Source organism: Mastigoproctus giganteus, chromosome 1 (assembly GCF_048544385.1).
Source record: "Mastigoproctus giganteus isolate SK-2022 chromosome 1, ASM4854438v1, whole genome shotgun sequence".
Classification (NCBI taxonomy): domain Eukaryota; kingdom Metazoa; phylum Arthropoda; class Arachnida; order Uropygi; family Thelyphonidae; genus Mastigoproctus; species Mastigoproctus giganteus.
This window is the reverse complement of record NC_143575.1, coordinates 16,671,990-16,692,206: the sequence shown is the minus strand read 5'-3', so window position 1 is coordinate 16,692,206 and position 20,217 is coordinate 16,671,990. Positions and strand designations below refer to the sequence as shown.

At 34.3% G+C, this 20,217-nt stretch overlaps 1 protein-coding gene across 2 annotated transcripts in view; it reads right to left on the bottom strand.

Moving 5' to 3' along the window:
- The window catches only part of LOC150090584 (uncharacterized), a 168,321-nt gene that overhangs the window by 83,250 nt on the left and 64,854 nt on the right, over positions 1-20,217 (bottom strand). For both annotated transcript variants that reach the window (XM_090378868.1, XM_090378876.1), the window contains exon 7: positions 17,144-17,226. In XM_090378868.1, coding sequence (XP_090234994.1) covers positions 17,144-17,226 — 83 coding nt within the window. The remainder of the gene's footprint in view (positions 1-17,143; positions 17,227-20,217) is intronic.

Below are 20,217 nucleotides of genomic sequence, written 5' to 3'. Positions count from 1 at the left end.
AACGGGGACACCCACAGCTGTGCCTTGTATTTGGCAAAACAGAGGGTCATTGAACATGATCCCGCCCCCTGTTAAACACAGATTGAGAGCGGTAGAAATTTTGACTAAAACTCATTTAAAACAGCTTCTATTTTGCAACACATCCGGCCTATCAGTAACAACCTCAAACAATGTCAATGGGAAGTTCTTTCTTCTTTGTGTAAAGATGACACTATTGTAGTCTTGCCTGCAGATAAAGGAAGGCGCACTGTTGTCCTGGACAAGTCCGAGTAAATTCATAAAGCCCTCGCTCTATTGCAGTATAGTGAGGTTTATGAAACTGTGCAAGACTCCCCTATTAAAATGTTGGAGAAGTAGGAATCCAAAGTTAATAACCTTATGCATTCCTGGTTTTTAGGTAACAAGATTAACAAAAATGTTCACTGGAAGCTTCATGCAACAGGTGGTTGACTCGTGCAGTTTTATGGGCTTCCAAAGATCCATAAAGCTAATATTCCATTGCAGCCCAATGTCTCTTTTTGTAATATACCTATGTATGAAAACTTTCTAAATATGTCACTGAGTTATTAATAGCCGTTGTTGGAAGAACTGTTTATACTGTTTCTAGTATTACGCATTTTTTGGATATTATTAAAGATTTTACTATTTCTGAGAGTAAGGTTATGGTCTCCTTTGATGTGGTTTCTCTGTTCACTTCTGTTCCTGTACAACAAGCTATTGCCTGTATAAGAAGTCTTTTGAGTGGGGGTTACCACATTGGGAGACAACCTTGCTCTCTACAGACGATATTTATACCGCTCTCAATCTGTGTTTAACAGGGGGGGGTGATTACATTCAATGACTCGGTGTCGCAGAACACAGGGCACAGCTATGGCTGCCCCTGTAAGTCCTATTGTGGCCAATATTGCCATGGAAGAACTTGAGAGTCAGATTTTCCTGAACTTACCTGTTCCTATCACTCTCTGGTATCGGTACGTTGACGATATCTTTGCCATTGTCCCTCAGGGATCAGAAATGCGATTGATGCAATATCTCAATTCCCAGTCAACCTTTCATTCAGTGTATGATTGAACTGAAGGTTGATAATACTCTTGCTTTTTTGGATGTTTTAGTCCAATGTGTGGGTTCGCGGTTTGTAAGTTAGTTAGTTATTTTGGTTTTTAGGCGCATTAGGCACATTATTGCTACGGGATATGCGGTGGTCATTCCCTGACCTTTCCACATCCTCCGTATTTGGTGGTCACGGTCTCGAACCCCGGTCTAATCAAGAAGCCTGTGCTATGCACTGCTGCTCCTTCCCACCTGGCTACGGAGGCGTCCGCATTTTGTAACTTCCGTTTTTAGGCAGCCAATGTGCGAAGCCCAATTTACCAAATATAGGTCTGCGCGTGCCAGGTAATTTGCATCGCACTGCTCGTACTTTATTCTCCCACGCCTGAAGATTTATAAATTAAGACAGAGTTTTCAAATTGCAGTTATACACCTCAGGTTCTAGTTAGATGTGAGCTAAAACTCATGAATTTGTTTCACAATATAGGCCCGCATCATTGAATTTATTTTTACCTCCTACATCCCTTATTATCCGGGCATATCAGAACGTCTTGCTGGGCTTTTGCATCTCCCACAATATACAATGTGTGCAACTTCCATGGAGGAAATTGCAGTTTTGTTACCACTCCGTATACTGTAATGCGGTATATGGAGTGGTTCCGTATACCGCATTACATGTCTGGATTGTGTGTGTGTTGGGGCGGGGGTGGGGGTGGGGGGGTATGTAGGTGAGTCCACCAGGAGATTGAAAGATCGGGTTTCTGAACATGAGGTGGCTCTTCAAGCCGCTAATTTTGAACGCTCAGCAGTTGCTGAGCATTATTGGGTTGGACAGCAAAAACTTTATCCCCGATGGGATATTGAAATCGTCGACTATTCACGTGATTACCACCAGTGCTCATGGCTTAAGGCACTGAACATAGCTGGCAGTAACAGTACCATGAATTGCAATGGGGAGTGGCACTTGCACCCCATTATGGAATCTACTGTTTTGTAGTGCGATGAGTGCTAGCAATAATCATGTATACATAATTCTGCTCTACTGACACAAGACTTGTGATGCATGATCATACTGAGCTGACTTTTGCTGTTTCATCAACGTATACATACTGTTTGAACCAACATATATATAAATATATATATACACTGCAATACACCATTCACCAACTAAGCTGATGAAGAGGCACATAGTCTCAAAAGCTATAATACATTTTATTAGTTTTATCCATATTTTATTGTATTTTAATGCTTTCAATTTATTTTATTTATTTATTCTCATAATTATTTATTCTTTATTTATTATTTATTTAGAGAAATTATTCATTCTCGTAAGCGGTTTTCGATTTTAATTATTTATTCTGATACGTCTTTTCACACTCATGGTCTTGCTAAGTTGGTTTGATGTGTTTCGGGGTTGGATGGGAGCTCTTGGCTTTCAATTCCATTGCACGTCGAATTGGTCATATTGCTACGAGTGAAAGAATTCATTCAATTATTTTAATCATTACACTTTCCACTTCCCTGAGTGTAGTACCACACAGTTGGTACATTTCGCTTGGGTTACTGCTACCCATATGCAGTACTTTGCATTTGTCAATGTTAAACTTCAGTTGCCACTTCTCAGCCCATTTCCCTAACTTGTCTAGATCCAGTTGGAGAAGTATACTGTCTTTACTGTCGTTAACTACCCTGCCAACCTTTGTATCATCTGCAAACTTGGACATTAAACCTGATATACTTTCATCAATAACATTGATAAATATACAAAACAACAATGGACCTTTGTATCATCTGCAAACTTGGACATTAAACCTGATATACTTTCATCAATAACATTGATAAATATACAAAACAACAATGGGCCCAACACTGAACCTTGGAGAACTCCACTAATAACATATGACCACAAAGAGCAGTGTGGTCTCTATCCACTGTAGCAACTTAATCTTAGTGCCATAAATCTCCAATTTGTACAGCAGCATTCCATATGCAACAGTATGAAATGTTTTCGTGAAATAAAAGTATATGATATAAAAATTATTTTTGGTATTCAGTTCCTTCGTGATCACATCATAGTATCCAATCAAATTGGTCAGACGAGACCTCCCTTTAACAAACATGTGCTGTCTTAACTATTACTGGTCTTGTCTAGATTATCCTGCAATGCTTCTTTAACTAGTGATCCATTATTTTCCCCAGAACACAAGTTAAACTAACATGTCTATACTTCCTTATGTCAACTTTTGAAACCCTCCCCCTTTGTGAATTAGTGATACATTTGCACACCTCCAGTCCATAGAGACATCCCCTGATCCAAGGAAGCTCTCATAATTATGGCTAAGGGTTCTTTTGCTTACTTCTTTTGCTGCCTCCTTTAATATAACTGGATAGATCCCATCCAACCCAGGTACCATTTTTATGTTTATCTTCAACAATTTCTCCTCCACTTTTCTCTCAGTTATTACAAAATCACTTAGCTCCCTGTTAGCATTTGACAAACGTCTGGCACCTCCCTCATTGAATAGCTCCTCATGTGTGAATATAGATACAAAATACTCATTCAGTTTATCGGCTACCTGAGAATGATCATCAATAGTCAACCCATCTATGTTAAGTGGTCCAATCTGATTCATCCCTTTCTTTCTAGAGTTTACATAAGTAAAGAACTCTTTTCATTGCATCCTTTGCCAAAGATTTCTCGTAATCTGCCTAACCTCCTTTGTGATTTGATTAAAAACTAGCTTATATCTGCCAGGCGTCTGTGTCACCTGATACTTTATATGCATCCTTTACACTTTTCTTCTCTGCCACGAGCCTCATTAATTCATTTGACATCCATTTAGGCCTAAACCTTGAACAGCATTTCTTAGTTGGAATGAAAATCCTAGTAGCTTCCAAAATTAAGTCCCCGAAGGATTCCCATTTAGAAGTCAATGTTGGTAACATCATCAGTTGATCCCACTGTACAGAATTTAAAAACTGTCTGATACCTCTATAGTCACCTTTACGAAAGCAAAAGCCCTTCCCTTTATCCCTGATGGTAGTTACATCTTTAAGTAAATCCCACATCAATATATTGTAATCACTGTCACCCAGTGGATCCTTTATCTGCAAATTTTTAATGCATGAATAATCACTGTTGATAATTAGATCAAGAGTATTACTCCGTCTGGTTGCCTCTCGAACGTGTTGCTATAGAAAACAGTCATCCAATAAATCCTGCTAGTGTGCGAGTGACCAATCCACAAGTTCTGGTCAATATCTGAAAGTTAAAATGACCCATTATAAGACAGTCTGATTTATTTGCCCACTCTATTTCTCTGCACAATTGCTCATTATACTCATCAGATTCATTAGGCATATAACACACACCTACTCTCATTTTTCCTTCCCCAGTGCATATGTCACACCAAGCAGACTCAACATTGCTGTGTCCACCAACATCAACTGGATGCACTTCCTTAGATTTTATGTTTCTTAACTAACAGCATAATCCCTCCTCCCTTCCTGTCCTGTCTATCCTTTCTGTACACATTGTACTCCCCAAATTCCAATTCTGCACTGCTTATATCTATGTGATACCACGTCTCTGATATCTCAACAATATCTGCCTTTGATGTCTTGACTAGCACTTCAAGCTCATTAAATTTATTAACTATACTCCTAGCACTGGTGTACATGCACCTGTTTCTACCCTTTGTCACCCTAATACAGCCCAGGGGGCTTAGAAGGGAACAGGTATCCTGTGTGTTTTCAGGCACTCAGTCTAAAACACCAATGGATCCAATATCTTTCTATTACAGAAGATTTAGGAGAAGTCCGGTTGGCCTGCCTCCTGAAAATCCACTCATGCACACATTCTCGATGGTAAGCCCTGTTACATCACTTAGGTGGCAACAAAAGTGTAGAGTGGTTCTCTTCAAGACGTCTGGTCAGCACGAAGAAGAAAAGACCAAACCCTCCAGCATATGACAGCACAACAAAACAAATGGCCCTCGGTCCCCAGCAGCTTTCACTCCCTCTCTTATGGCAGCGAGAGGATCAGAGTGAAAGCAGAGGGTGCTAAGAATCTCTGGGTACGACCAGGCTGCCATGCACGGAAACTGAACTTGGCCTGTTACAATGTCAGATCACTCATCGGTGAAGACAGGATATTAGAGCTGGAAAAGGAATTAGAAAATATGAATTGGCATATCATCAGTTTGGCTGAAACAAGAAGAAGAAATGAATCACTTATAAGTTTATCAAGTGGAAATCTGCTGTACACCAATGGAAACAGCGAAAGGAGTGAAGGTGGAGGTTGGGTTTCTGGTCCATAAAGATTTATAAAACAACATTTTGGAATTCAAAAGTACATCACCAAGGGTGTCAAAACTAATACTCAAGATTTCTAAGAGGTACAAGCTAAAGGTTATAATGATTTATGCACCAACATCGAGCCATGATGATGAAGATGTTGAAGAAATGTACACCGAAATTGAGTCTTCTAGATGAACAGAAAACCCACTACACTATTATTATGGGGGACTTCAATGCTAAGGTTGGACAAAACAGTGCAGAAAGGTGGAATTATAGGAAATTTTGGATTTGGTGAAAGAAATGAAAGAGGCAAAAGACTTGTGGAATTTGCAGAATCTCAAGGATTGTCAGTAATGAACACTTTTTTCAAGAAAAGGGTGAACAGAAAATGGACATGGAAGAGTCCAAATGGATTAAAAACTAATGAAATCGACTTCATCCTCACTAACAGAAGATATATTGTGAATAATGTTACCGTCCGGAATAAGGTAAATGTTGGAAGTGATCATAGAATGGTAAGATGCATAATTGATATAGATGTAAGACAAGAAAGGAAAAAACTGACTCAAGTAAATAATACAAAGGTCTTTGAGATAACAGAAGAAGAGAAAAAGCAGTATGTACTGGAATTTAAGAACAAATGAGTTTCTGCAGACTGCTCAGGACCAAGATATCGATGAGGAATATTACAACATTCTGAAAGTCATAAAGCCCAAGAAACCTATAGGGAAAAAGAAATCCAAAGAAGAAAAAATTAGTCAAGAAACACTTGTTATGATGAACCGAAGGCGAAAAATGAAGAGCAAGATAAACACTGACAAGGAGAAAATTGAGTATACTGAGTAATGCAAAGCCATTAGAAAGAGACTTAGAGAGGACATAAGATTTAACACAAGAAAAGTAGAACAAGCATTAAGGGAAAACAAAGGATTTAAATCAGCAGCCATAAGCAGTAATACAGAAAGACAAATGATACTGAAAGTGAAGAACAGCGATGGTTTACTTATAAACAGCAGAGAAGGCATAATTCAAATAGCAGAAGACTACTATAGAGAATTATACAAGGAGTGAGGGAATGATGCCAGCAGTGGGGAAGATGGATTGCAAATTAGCAACAAATACGACATACCCAATATTCTTCCTGATGAGGTAGAACATGCATTGAAGAAAATGAATGAGAAAGGCCCGGGGGAAGATGAAGTTGCTGTAGAGTTGTTAAAATTGGGAGGAAGAGACAACACAAAAACTGGCAAGGCTCTTCACAAAGTGCATTTGAAAAGGTGTGACGCCTAAGCAGTGGAATAATGCAATCATAGTTTTGCTGCATAAGCAAGGAGATAAATGAAATTGGAAATTATAGGCCAATTAGCTTGTTATCCCACATCTACAAGTTGTTCACAAGAGTCATTACCAACAGATTAGAAAGAATACTTGATGAGAATCAACCGAAAGAGCAAGCTGGCTTTAGGACAGGATTCTCAACTATGGATCACCTTCATGTAATATCACAGCTAATGGAGAAAGCAAATGAATATAAAACACCACTATGCCTGACATTTGTGGATTATCAAAAGGCATTTGACTCCATACAGCATAAGGCAATGTTTCGGGCACTGGAAAGACAAGGCATAGATACCCCACATATTATGATTTTGAAGAAAATATATGAGAATGCTACCTCCTTTATTAGACTAGACAAAGACAGTAGGAAATTTAAAATCGAGAAAGGAGTTCGACGAGGAGACATAATATTTCTGAAGCTGTTTACAATACATACGACATACTTTCAGAAGATTAGACTGGTCGCAGAAAGGAGTCAATGTGAATGGAGAGTACCTAAACCATTTACAATTTGCAGATGACATTGTGGTCATAAGCCATGATCCTAAAGAATTAGAGGAAAATCTTAATCAGTTATGCACAGTTAGTAAGGATTTTGGACTAAAGATGAATATGGCTAAAACGAAAGTAATGATGAACGAGTATGCCACAGAAAGGGAAATAATGATTGAAGGAGCAGTAATTGAAAAGGTGGAGTCATATACTTATCTGGGACAAGTTATTAGCTGTAATAATGATAAATGGCTGGAAGTCAAGAGACGAATAAATTTTGGATGGATAGCATTCAGGAAATATAATCACATACTGAAGAGCAATATCCCAGTTTGTCTGAAACGTAAAATAATGAACCAATGTATACTTCCCACCATGACTTATGGAAGTGAAACTTGGGCACTCACCAAAAGAATGGAAGAGAAGCTGAGAACTACACAGCGAAGAATGGAACGAATTATATTGGGAATCAGACTGTTAAGATAAGAAGAGAAGCACATGGATTAGGCAGCAAACTCAAGTAAAGTACATTCTTATCAAAACTAAAGAACTAAAATGGTCTTGGGCAGGACACATAGCTCGAAGACATGATGACAGATGGACTAAGAAAATAACAGAATGGTACCCAAGAGGAGCTAGAAGAAAACCTGGAAGGCAAAGGCAGAGATGGATAGATGAAATTCATGAGTTTGTGGGTAGTAAATGGATGGCTAATGCTCAAAACAGAAGGAACTGGAAAGCTGCTGGAGAGGCCTTCATCCTGCAGTGGATTGAAAATGGCTAATGATGATGATGAACACAGCCCATGTATTTACTTGTTCCACTATGACTCCCAGCAGTCCTGGAAATCTCCATTGCCTTGCTTTCCAGCTTGCTGCTCATTCTTTTTTTTTTTTTTTGGTAGTTGTTGGCACACAGGCTTTGGCCATAATGCAACTCCCAAGGTTTTTGCAGTACTTTGATCCAAGCCCGAGGCGGGAATCGAACCCGCGACCTTTGGGTTGCCAGGCAGGCACTTTACCCACCCGGCTAGCCCAGTCGGCACTGCTCATTCTAATACAGTTCTTATCCATTTCCAAATGTCTAGAGTCTGACATTGCAACCAACACTGTTTTAGTTGTATGGCTAATAATATCCAATTTCTAGGGAGATATGTCATATTCTTCCATCTTAAATATTTTAAAATATCAATCACCTTATAAACCTCCTAATGATAATTACTGTCTCAGCTTAAAATTCAAAATAAACTGCCCTGAAAGAAGGTCGGAAATACATAGGAAAATTATGTACTAAATATGGATGGTAAAATGCTAATAGATATGGCCACTAATGTGTCAAGCTGAATACTATAATAAGAAAATACTTTTCATACTGTGAGGTGCTCTTTCAATGTTGCCAGGATATATCAGAGAGGACTTGCATGGGCACCGTTTTAAAAAAAAATTTAGTTTGATAAAATGTAAAAGACTATTTAAACCAGGAAGTAGTACCCTTAGCTGGAAATATTCTTAAATGAAATCTTTGTTAAAAAATTGAAAGCTCACCCCTGATGTTGTATAACAAGATATCAGACCATGATCTATGTTTACAATATGCCAGACAAAGATCAGTATTAATTCCTATTGTCGAAAGGAACTGGTACTCAGTGACACGCATGATACATTGAAATATTTGGGCTTATGCTACTAATTTAAAGAATTTGGTCTGATGAAAGTTTGCCTACAGACATATAGAAATGTTGCCTGTAAAAAAAACTGTTTACAGGTGACATGTCTGAATACAGGCAACATTCCTAAAGTTACTGCACAGTTTTGGGTTAGTCTGGCTTACATTTACACGTGATTCACTGCACAACAACAAGAACATGACAACTTAGGGAAAAATTATTTTTGATGTGGTGTAAAAGTGTTTTCCCTACCTTTACATAAAGTAAAGGTTTCAACTATTTGCATTTGTGTTTACCTGTGGTAAAACTGGCTATTGAAACAAAACAGGATAAATATATAAGAGCATTCCATGATTTCAAGTTCTTTTCACTTTACGACTAAAGAAATTCTCAAGTTATCCACATTAGCAACAAACAACTGGTGTTCTGATGACAACTGTCAATGTTACTGATATGCTGTTAAACTACAAGAGACTAGGTTATTTTCTGTATTGTAAAGCAAGCAAATATTCAAAAGGTTACAGTTTTAAGTAACTAAAAAATACAACCAAGGAAACTTTACGAAATGGTTACATTTTTAACATTATTTCTTCTGATGATTAATGAAATGGAATTAATCTGTGCTAACAAATGTAACTCTTCAACTGTGATATTGGCTTTAAAGTCCACATTACAATGAACCATAGTAGAAGTGGGTGCATAGCTGAAATGATTGCTATCACATATTAATTTTAAATGGGTATATTTTAAGAGGGAATTTTGTTGGAATGCCAATGATAAGTGTGTGTGTGTGGAGGGGTTGCTAAACATTTACTTCGCACATCTAATAAAATATAAATAACTACATTTCCTACAATACATGTGCATATTGTATATAATAAAGGAACTTGCATTTTAGTGTATAGGTGTACACGCATGCACATGCACACTCATAATAAATCATAACAGTATTTTAATATATAAAATCCCTATATTCCAACAACAATAATATTCCAAATTTTTTCATAAAGGAATGCATAAACAAAACATATAATAAAAGTAAATCAAAAAATATGAACTCTAAAACCATTACTCCCAACTCTTAAGAAATTAAGATAAAACTTGTTTTAGGGCATAATTAGCATTACAGGTATTCAGTAATACTTGATTGCACATACTATTGCCTACTGTAATATCAGAATGTTGATTACTGGAATTTTTACACTTATAGTTGAATCAAATAAAAATAAGTTAAAATAGGTAAGATATACCCATACAGCACAGATCCTCCCCTTCCAATTTAACAACAACTCACAACCCCATTCCAGAAGACAGATCCAAGAACTGTAGTAGTCATTTTGATTATACATCTCACACCAGTCATTTGGGAGGTGCTTTATAAGCTTATTATCAGGCAACCCAAGGAAGGCTTTTGTATATTCAATTTGTACAGCAGGGCCCACCTGGCCAGGCTTTCCCTTCAGTCTTAAGTTTGTATATTATACTCAGTATTTGTAGGAATTTATAATTTCTTTCTCTCATATTTTTAGCCCAGAAGGAAAACGACAATGGCTTTGAAATATCAGCTACCCATTACCTTAACCACCTTTCTTATTTTAACTTTATTTTTATTATCTTGTTCAATCATTAGCTTAATATCAATAAAAATTCCAATAACAAACATTCTGATGTTATACCAAACAGTAGTGTGTGCCCTCACTTATTAATGAGAGCTTAAATTACAAGAAATGACAACTAATAATTAGTCATTTCTCAGTATACAGTTCAGTAACCATTCTTGTTTACTGCTCTACTCCATTTAATATGAAAGGTTTGGAAGTGTAACCAGCTGGCATCAATTTCACTTAGATGAATATGGTCAACTAAATAGGGGTATCTGCCATTCATCAAAATTTCTAATAAATGATAGTAATGAGGGAAAAACAGAGCAGGTCAGTATAGCAGATGAATAATAAGGATAATATGGAACAGTCATCCCAAATGACAGGCTGGCAATTCCTGCTCTAGTATACCTTATTAGAGTTGTAAAAATAACCAGTGCACTGACAATCAAAAATACAATACATATACATAATGCAAATACTTTCTACTTAAAAAAAAACATAAAATAAAAAATAAATAATAACCTGATCCTGAAAAATAAGATAAAGTTAACAAAAACAAAGCAAAATCTGAACTGGAATTTCATTGTATGGGGATTTTAAAAAACATAATAATAAAATAAAAAAAGATTATAGCAAGAGCATATCTGGATATAGATAACAAGTAAATCCTTATGGTTCTGTCATTATATTAAAAGATCTTAAATATTGCAATGATCAATTTGAGAATGTACATAAATAGCAAAAATTTTATTAATACTAGTTTAAATGTTTAAACTATCCATTTCTATAGAGATAGTTTTGAATTTCTTCAAAACAGAAAAATAAATCAATTTATACACCAAAAATGCAAGTACTTATGGTTGAATGTATTTAACACTTGCCACCTAGCATGAAAAAGAATGGGGTTAAGGCTCATAGATGTGGAATGCATGAAAGCAAGGCTAAGGCATTCTATCTTAGACAGAGGAATAGTTTCTCATTCTTCAAACAAACAAATTGACTACAGACCATATACAGTTTATAGATAACACTTGAGCAAATTACTGCCATCTGAGGTGGCCTTTTAAAATTAGCATTATTAAAGGCATGCACAAAAGGAAACAAACCTTTTGTATCAGTCAAAAAACCACTTCGCTTGTTCAATCCTTATATTTTAGGGAAGAAAAATAATTAAAAAAATACTAATGCTTAACACTTCAAATGACAGCTGCAATAATTATAAACAGTAAAAATATAAATATACTTTATCTGTGCTCCACTGGGATACAGATAGTCCCCCTCTGACCAAAACTCAGTCAAAAGGGAGACTTCCTAACTCTAAAAAAATATTAAAAGAAATAAAGTATTAGATTATTAGAGGATTCAATAACATTACATGTATGTTCGGAAACACCATAAAATTTCCATTTCTGAAAAAAAATGGAAATTTTATTTCTAGTTCAAATTCACTAATAAGACACCAATCAACATGGAAAATATATGAAATGATTGTCCTTACATTTGTAGAGGACTATACCTGTGAATTGGTCCTAAAAGGACCAATGTTAATTTTTATATATACTGTGTTTATAATATGATTGAACTATTTTTAATTATATCTTTCTTATGCTAAAAGAACCATGTCTAGATCTCTTTCATTACTAAGAGAGCTAGACATTGGCCATTTTTTCCTAAGGAAGAAACAATAAAAAAAATAACAGTTCAGTCATACTATAAACACAGTATACATGAAAATTAACAATGGCCCTTTTACAACCAAGCCATAGACATTGTCTAATCACTAATACAGTAAAATACAGAACAAAAGGATTTACCTGTTAACTATATCCAAAAAAAAAAAAAAAAAAAAAAAAATTAGAACTAAGGAACCAAATATTAGTGATAAGATTAAATATTTTTGCCTAATGAAATAAAATACTGCCTTCATTATATTTAACAAATGTCATTTTGTAAAATGATTTTTATGTTAAAGAATAATTCCTTAAAAACACAATTATATGGCTGATTTCTTATCTCAGATTTATTCTTAAAGTTACTCTGAAATTCCAGGTAGAAACAAAATTTCAATTTCAATACACTGTTCATAAATAAAAATTAGTTCTCACCAGAAGAATAGTTAATCTTACAATTAGCTAAATGTTCACTCATACTTTAACCACACATACATTACAGAATGACAAAATTTACCAAACATAAAAAATTAATCTGCCCTTATAGACTAATGCGCACATTACTAATTTGAATGCTATTGATTCAGCAATGTTACTGATGATATATATCTAAGTTAATTAAATATCTTTTGCATGCAATATATTGTACATTTTTGTTATATGGCACAAAGGTAGCAGAAATGTTAATGCTATAATTTTCCCCCTTCCAACTGATGATAATAGCAAGATGGAGTATAGAGATGGAACTTTTATAATTAATGCTTTTTATAACTTAGAGCACATCGGATATATAAAGTCCATTAATGCATTAATGAATTTTGCAAAGTGCATTAATCTAAAGGGGTGGGTGGCTGTGTATAATTAGCATAAAATATTTTTCTAATCAAAATTACAAAGCACTATAATACAGAGAGCAAAAGCCCATTTTTACAGCATGATAAAACTAAAAATATGTTAGGCACTAACAGATGAAACCTCATGAATACTGCTCATTTTTGTTGTATATATTCAGAAAAAAAATAAATGGTCACTAATTTGGTTCACAAAACACAATAACACACACTTTACTGAACTAGTAATATGAGCACAAAGATGTAAATATGCCAGTTAGAAGAATTACAAGTAAATGGTATAGCATGGCATCACACAAAAAAAAAAGCATTTCAATTGCTTGTTCAATAGTCTTTTCTAATAAACAAATTTTACTGGTTTATTAAGAAAGACCATTGCTTTTAATTACAAAAGACTAATTTTATTAATGATTAACCCCCCGTCCAAAAAAAGTAATGTAGGTTAAAGTAGGATTGTCAACTATGTCTAGATTTAAGTGAGTATTCTGATACTTGGGGCATTATTACAAACACGCCATTATGTCTGCTTATAGATTAAATTAATTATGGTAAAGAAAAATTGCCAGTAATTTGGCAAAAGAAGTCATACTTTTGCACCATAAAAAAGTCAACTTTTTCTAAATTTACATAGCCTTCAAGTTAAACTGCAAAAATTTTTCAACAGTGTACTAAATCATTGCAACTATTATCAGCAGTAATGCTGGTAACAGTTCAACAACTGCTATGTTATATGATATCATTTTTCAAAAGAGGAATAAAGCACTTCAAACCATGTTAGGATACATGTTTATTTCCTAACCTAACCGCCCAGGTAGAAATATAACCCAATGGCTCATAAAAATTGTCACACCAGCCCTTACTACAATTCCAGAGTGGTAAAAATCTTGCAACATTCACTCAACCTGCTTGAAAACATCAGTGACGTAGACCTCCTGTTATCATTTGATGTAGATAATGTGTTTATAAATGTCCCATTAGAAGAAACAAAAAATCCACGAAATACTGGGAAACCAATTAAACACTAACTTTTTCTAACAGCTGCCAGAAATAGACAACCTCAATCTAAAAGACTTGCCTACATGAGAAGGTTAACTCAGACCCAAAGATACCTGTACAGACAAAAGCAAGGTCTGAATATGGGCAGCCCTCTCTCCCCTTACTCATAGAAATTTTCATGAGTTCTCAAGACAAAGCCTTCGAAAAACCACCCTTAAACCTACATTCTGGACCCACTAGACAGATGATGCCCTTATCATTTGGCCACATGACATACAGGAACTGGTCAACTTCCATTTATACATCAACAGCCTCCCCATCCACACATCTCTTTCAAAATTGAATAAGTTAAACCTTTGACCTTTCTGAGCTATCTAATAGTAAGTAGCAACAACAATCACTGATGAAGCAGTAAGATATACCTATGCACCATGTCACTCAAGCAACATCCTATATATCAGCATTTCATTTCTTGTGCAGCCTACTTTGCACAGCTCATACAGGCATTCTTGAACTAGATTTATCACAAGATGCATCTTACTTCTTGCATTTAATACATATATTTGGCTCTAGATTAGTTTCTCAATTTAGAATGCCATTGAGTACATCATAATAAAACTACTCATAAGCACATCATAATTTGGACAGTGAAAATTATAATCAATATTTCACATCAAACTACAATGCATACAGATATATCAATAAGAAATGATTATACATGTAATCTTTCTCTTAGCAAAAATGTTTGCAAATTACAGAATTAACTGTAAATATCTATTCAATTATTCCTATGTAAACTGGTTATGTTACAAGAATCAGAGTAATCTTATTTTTTGGTTGGCAGTCACACATATAAGAATTTTAAAATTCAATTTGAAAAATTAAATGCACACTGCTATAAATATACAGTATAAGAATGACTAAATGGTGCAAGGAAGTAGACTTTTGTGTCTAACCAAAAAAAAAATAAATAAATAAAATAATAATAATAAAAAATAAAACCACTCATAACCTTCCCATCACCAAAAAAGTAACCATTCAATTAAACTTTAAATTTTATCTAGTTTATCTGCCTCAAGCCACCTTTGCAGGTGATTTATCCCAATTTATTCTAATGCAATTATTAACCACTTATTTAAGAGAACCTTTAATCAAACTAGGTACAAATTCAAATATTTGTTCAGTTATAAGAGAAACAGGAAATATATTATGCATAATTTCTATAAATAACTTAAATGTCAAACTTATATGGAAGTGAAAAATTCATTCAGAACATATATTAATCAGATATCCTTCTAGTCTATATGCATTTACCTCCTTAACATTAAGTCAATATTAAACCGAAATTAGCAATAACAATATTACGTTAAAATTAATTTGTTGACTAAGGTGCGATTTATTAATATTCAGACTTACGACTAACAGATGAGGATCATGCCAACATAGATGACATTCAAATTATGAATTTTGTATTATGTCTGATATATCGGTAAATTAGGCTGTTAGAAAAGTGAAAGGAAATTTAATCCTTCATTTAGTTTCATTATTTACAATAAAACAATTATGGAATATCTCTGCAGAAAAAAATTCTTTATTTAAAAAAAAAATAAATATATGTAAACTAAATAGAGTTTAATGCCAAAGTAAAACAAAGCAAAAAAACCTATATGGAAACCCAAAAGGATAAGTGTAAGAAATAACACAAGGATCAGCAAGTCTTTTATAAATGAAAACACTTTTGATTCTGATAGATGTAACACAGAATTATACGCACACTGCTTATTATAAAATTTAAAGAATATAAGGTGATTTTAATATATGTTTATTGTGGGAAATTCAGTGGAGTTTCATAGGCTTTAAACATCTTTATGACCGGTTTCATCACTTAATTTTATTTTAAAATTATTTTGAAAGTATATACATGATTTCTGAACCCTGAAAGTAAGAAAAACACCCCGTTAATTAAAAAATGCTATTTATATGCAGGAAATGCATGATTTGCACATACAGTACTCTATATATATTTTCCTATAAGAGAAAATTATTCGTGTGTGTATAATTTAATTTCACATTTTTTAAAACAAGAACAGAAGATGAAATTAACTTTCAGGAAGTAATTTGATATAACTTTTTTTTTCTAAACTGTTCTCACATATATTGGCTCTATTCTGTAAATATAAAATGACAATTGTTTTGTTGACATTTTCTAATGAAAACATACTGAATAGAAAAAAAGTCTGACCCATTACCACTATTTCAATCAAAATAATCTAAGTGTAGGAAGGAGAAATTCAGGAATTTGTAGAACTACAGTATATTTATTTTATAAATACAAATAAACAGTGTAATCACTACTGTGGGAAGCTAACATTCAATAATCTGCTAGAATCTAAGAAAACATAAATAACAATATGTCAAGGCAAAAAAGTTATAAATATGGGGGGGGGGGAGAACACAGCTGATCAAGGCATGGATAATCAAGCTTCTACTGTTTATGTGTGTGTGCGTGCGCACGTGTTTAAAGAATTAAAGACTGTTCAAAATATTAGCATCAATCTCATTACTCAACTTTTTTAAACCTATTTGTATCATGTATACAAGGGCTGATCCAGTTGCAAATTTTACCATCTATAATAAGTGGGTGAAAGTCAAATCATTAAGTACAGCAAAACAAGATATAAAAAGAAAAAAATTCATAAAAAAAAAATCTATTCTTCTGGTAAGAACTTCCTAAAATCATCAAAGAGAGCTCATTTATTTCACTATTCATCTCCAGATGATTTTACAATGTAAATGCTGAAACTAGATATTTTGAAAATAATTCCATTTCACAAAATAACATTTTAATAATAATAATAATAATAAAAAAAAAAAACTATTTCAGCATTTACAAAATGATTCACCACTTTAGTCTCTCATGCTTCTTATATTTTAGCTTAAGATATGTTTTCATAGACTAATTTCAAAAGTAATTTTTATGAAAACATACTTATGTTTTTAACTAGGACTTATCATCTAAAACAATGAAAATACCTAATTACTATATTAAATACTTTCTTAACTAACCCCTTGACAGTCCTGGAGGCATTTTTTTTCGAGTCCAAGCATGAGAGAAAGACAACGGCAAAAAATTTTCAAAGAAAAAAAGGAAATTACAAATAGTCAACACTCCACCTGCTTGCCGCTGAAGGTCACAAAATGTTCTGCACAAACTTGATCGACGCTGTCTTCGGACTCGAATGACAAAAATCCAAAGCCTAACGTCAAATGACGAAGGAAGCACAATCTTATCTATTTAGTCTTCAAAGTAATGACACAAACCACTGTGACAAAATAAAAATATCTTCAAAGAACAAAAATGTTTTTTTTTGTTACCCCCAAAAATTACTTTAAAAAGTTTCATTTAATATTAAATTTAATAAGGCAATAAATTATACATTCCCAATATTTTTAATATTACTTTGAAATATTAAATTTGCTCTTAAACCAGGATGAGCACAGGAGTTTGTGTCATACCATGGTAAAACAGCACTTAGCAGGAACCTATAAGTAAAGAACAAAACTACATGAATTCCATTATTAACAAGAATACAACTTAATACAGTAAGAACTTGTTATAAGAAGGCACGGCATGATGCTTCACAACTCTGTGAAACGGTTTTCCATGTAGAAATATTCATTTGGTATGGTCCAATTCACTAACTCAAGTGATTTAGTCTACAAATAAGACTACCAGAGCAGAGAGCTTTCCAATATTTTAATCCATATTCTGAAAATAGATATATATATATATATATATATATATATATACTGCTACAAGTAAAAAGTACTACTCCCAACTGAAGAATTAAGAATAATAACTGGAAGGGCAATAGAGTACAAAAACTGAAATGGGATATTCTGCTACAGCAGTTACTACACTGTTATTCACACCACTGACAGCTAAAAAGGAGATATGTAATTTAAAATAATAAATTAAAAAATAAACAGTGAGTTAAATAATGGGCTATTTTTCCTGTGGCCTTAAGTACAGAATGTACATAAACAATATCCATTAGCTATAAAAACTGACTGGTTATAATACAGTCAAAGCATATTCCCAGCTAGATCCTTGGCACTGAATATTCAAAGAAAAACATTTCAAACAAGTCTTCATATATATATATATATATATATATAACAATTTAAGAAATGATAGCACCTATATGCCTTCTAAAATCTCCCATGAAGGGGGGGGGAGGGAATGTAGAGGGTAATGATGAAAACCAAGGCTATAATTAGGGTGACCACACTATATCAAATTTTTAAGTTATTCTGATGTCTGATCATATCCTGGAAGTAGACTGCTCAGGTGAGGGAGCATCAAAGATGTATTAAAGTATAATATGCAAATATATCTGGATTATAATTATATATATTTGTAAGATAAGTTCTCAAATTTTTTTAAGAAAACATAATGGGATATATGATATTTCTCTCACAATAAGAAAGCAACACAGCTGGCAACTGTCATGCAATGATACAAATTACACAAGTTTTATAAACATATCATTGGGAACTGTTCATTTTGAACAAATGTGTTGTTTCATAATTTGTATTTTGCTGTTAAAATATAAAATAACTCTGAAGCCACATGCGGGAACACCATTGTGTGTGTGTGCGTGTGTGTGCGTGTGTGTGTGTGTGTGTGTGTGTGTGTGTGTGTGTGTGTGTGTGTGTGTGTGTGTGTGTAGCTAAATTAATATAAAGTTGAATAAATCAAAGTGTAAATGAGTTTTTGTACTAACGTTTTTCGACTGAAGAAAGGTAACCTATGCCTGAAAGCTATTTATGTATGTTTTTTTTTATCTGCCTTCAATTTTAATAAACCATTCTAAGTTTTATGAAGTGTAAAAATGGCTGAAACATTAGAGGAGAGATCTATTACACTAAGAGATGTAAACCAGACTCTATGACTAGGAAGATGGGTGAAACACCGTAGGACTAATTAAATAGAAGTACCAGATGTGAATAATCAACAAGCTGTAATTAATGTGGAAGAGCATGACATAGGGAATGTGTGTTAAAACTGAGTATTGTAATACAAGGTATTGGGGACAAGAGTTAAACACATCGAATAAATACACTAAATGCTGTCATGATGGAAAGGCTTTACTTGACCCACTGTCTGAGACACCCACTTTATTACAAGAGCTGCTTACACGGGATACACGTGAAGCAAATTACTACAGAGAACATATCCAACATTACAACTCAGCAATGGCTTTTTTTTTTTTTTTTTTGATTTGGTAGTTGTTGGCGCATCGGCTTCTGTGGCCATATTGCACCTCCCAAGGTTTTTGCAGTACTTTGATCCAAGCCCGAGGCGGGAATCGAACCCGCGACCTTTGGGTTGCCGGGCAGGTACTTTACCCACTCGGCTAGCCCGGTCGGCTCTCAGCAATGGCATTCACATCAATGGGCGCAGAGATTAAATCACTGCCGGGAAATGGTCCATACTGTTTTAGAATACATGGCCAGATTTACCATTTGGTCTCACTGCTATAGTCAAATGAGGCAAATAAGCCAGGAAATGAACAACTTTATATTTTCGATTCTGCTGAAGCAACAACAACAAAACGGCTTGAAAAACAATCAAACCAAGGGTGTGTGGCCGAAGTAATGCAACAATTGGACGAGATGGTTAAGAGACAATATAATGTACCTACATCCAAAATGGAGGTTGCTGCAATATTTGTTGAAGAAGACAGTCAACCACCTGCAAATAGAGACATATGCATATATCCCACAGGTGACTGCCGTAAAATTATATCATCGCTAAACAAGAATGGTGATGACTGAAGGATCTAGATTAAACTATTTACGCCATAATCAGAAAGATGGCATATGTTACGTCGGGTACATCTAGAAATATATATATATTTAGCAAGAAAATCAAATTTAAAACTGGGCAGGCCAAGAACACCATAATAACCAGTATATTAGAATAAGTAAGCATAACCTATCTTCATCAGGGGACTGTAGTAGTCATGATGACTTATCTATTATACAGCATTTTGATGTTCAACACATTTGTCAAGATTAGACATTGTAACAAAGCATTAGAAGAATGCACAAGATACAGAATATATATGAAATAACATGGTTAATAACCATTTACAACATTTCATCTCATAGAGTTACTGGTCTGTTATATTTTTCTACCTTTCACTTGATCCCCACAGAGAGAGAGATGGTTTTGCATTAGC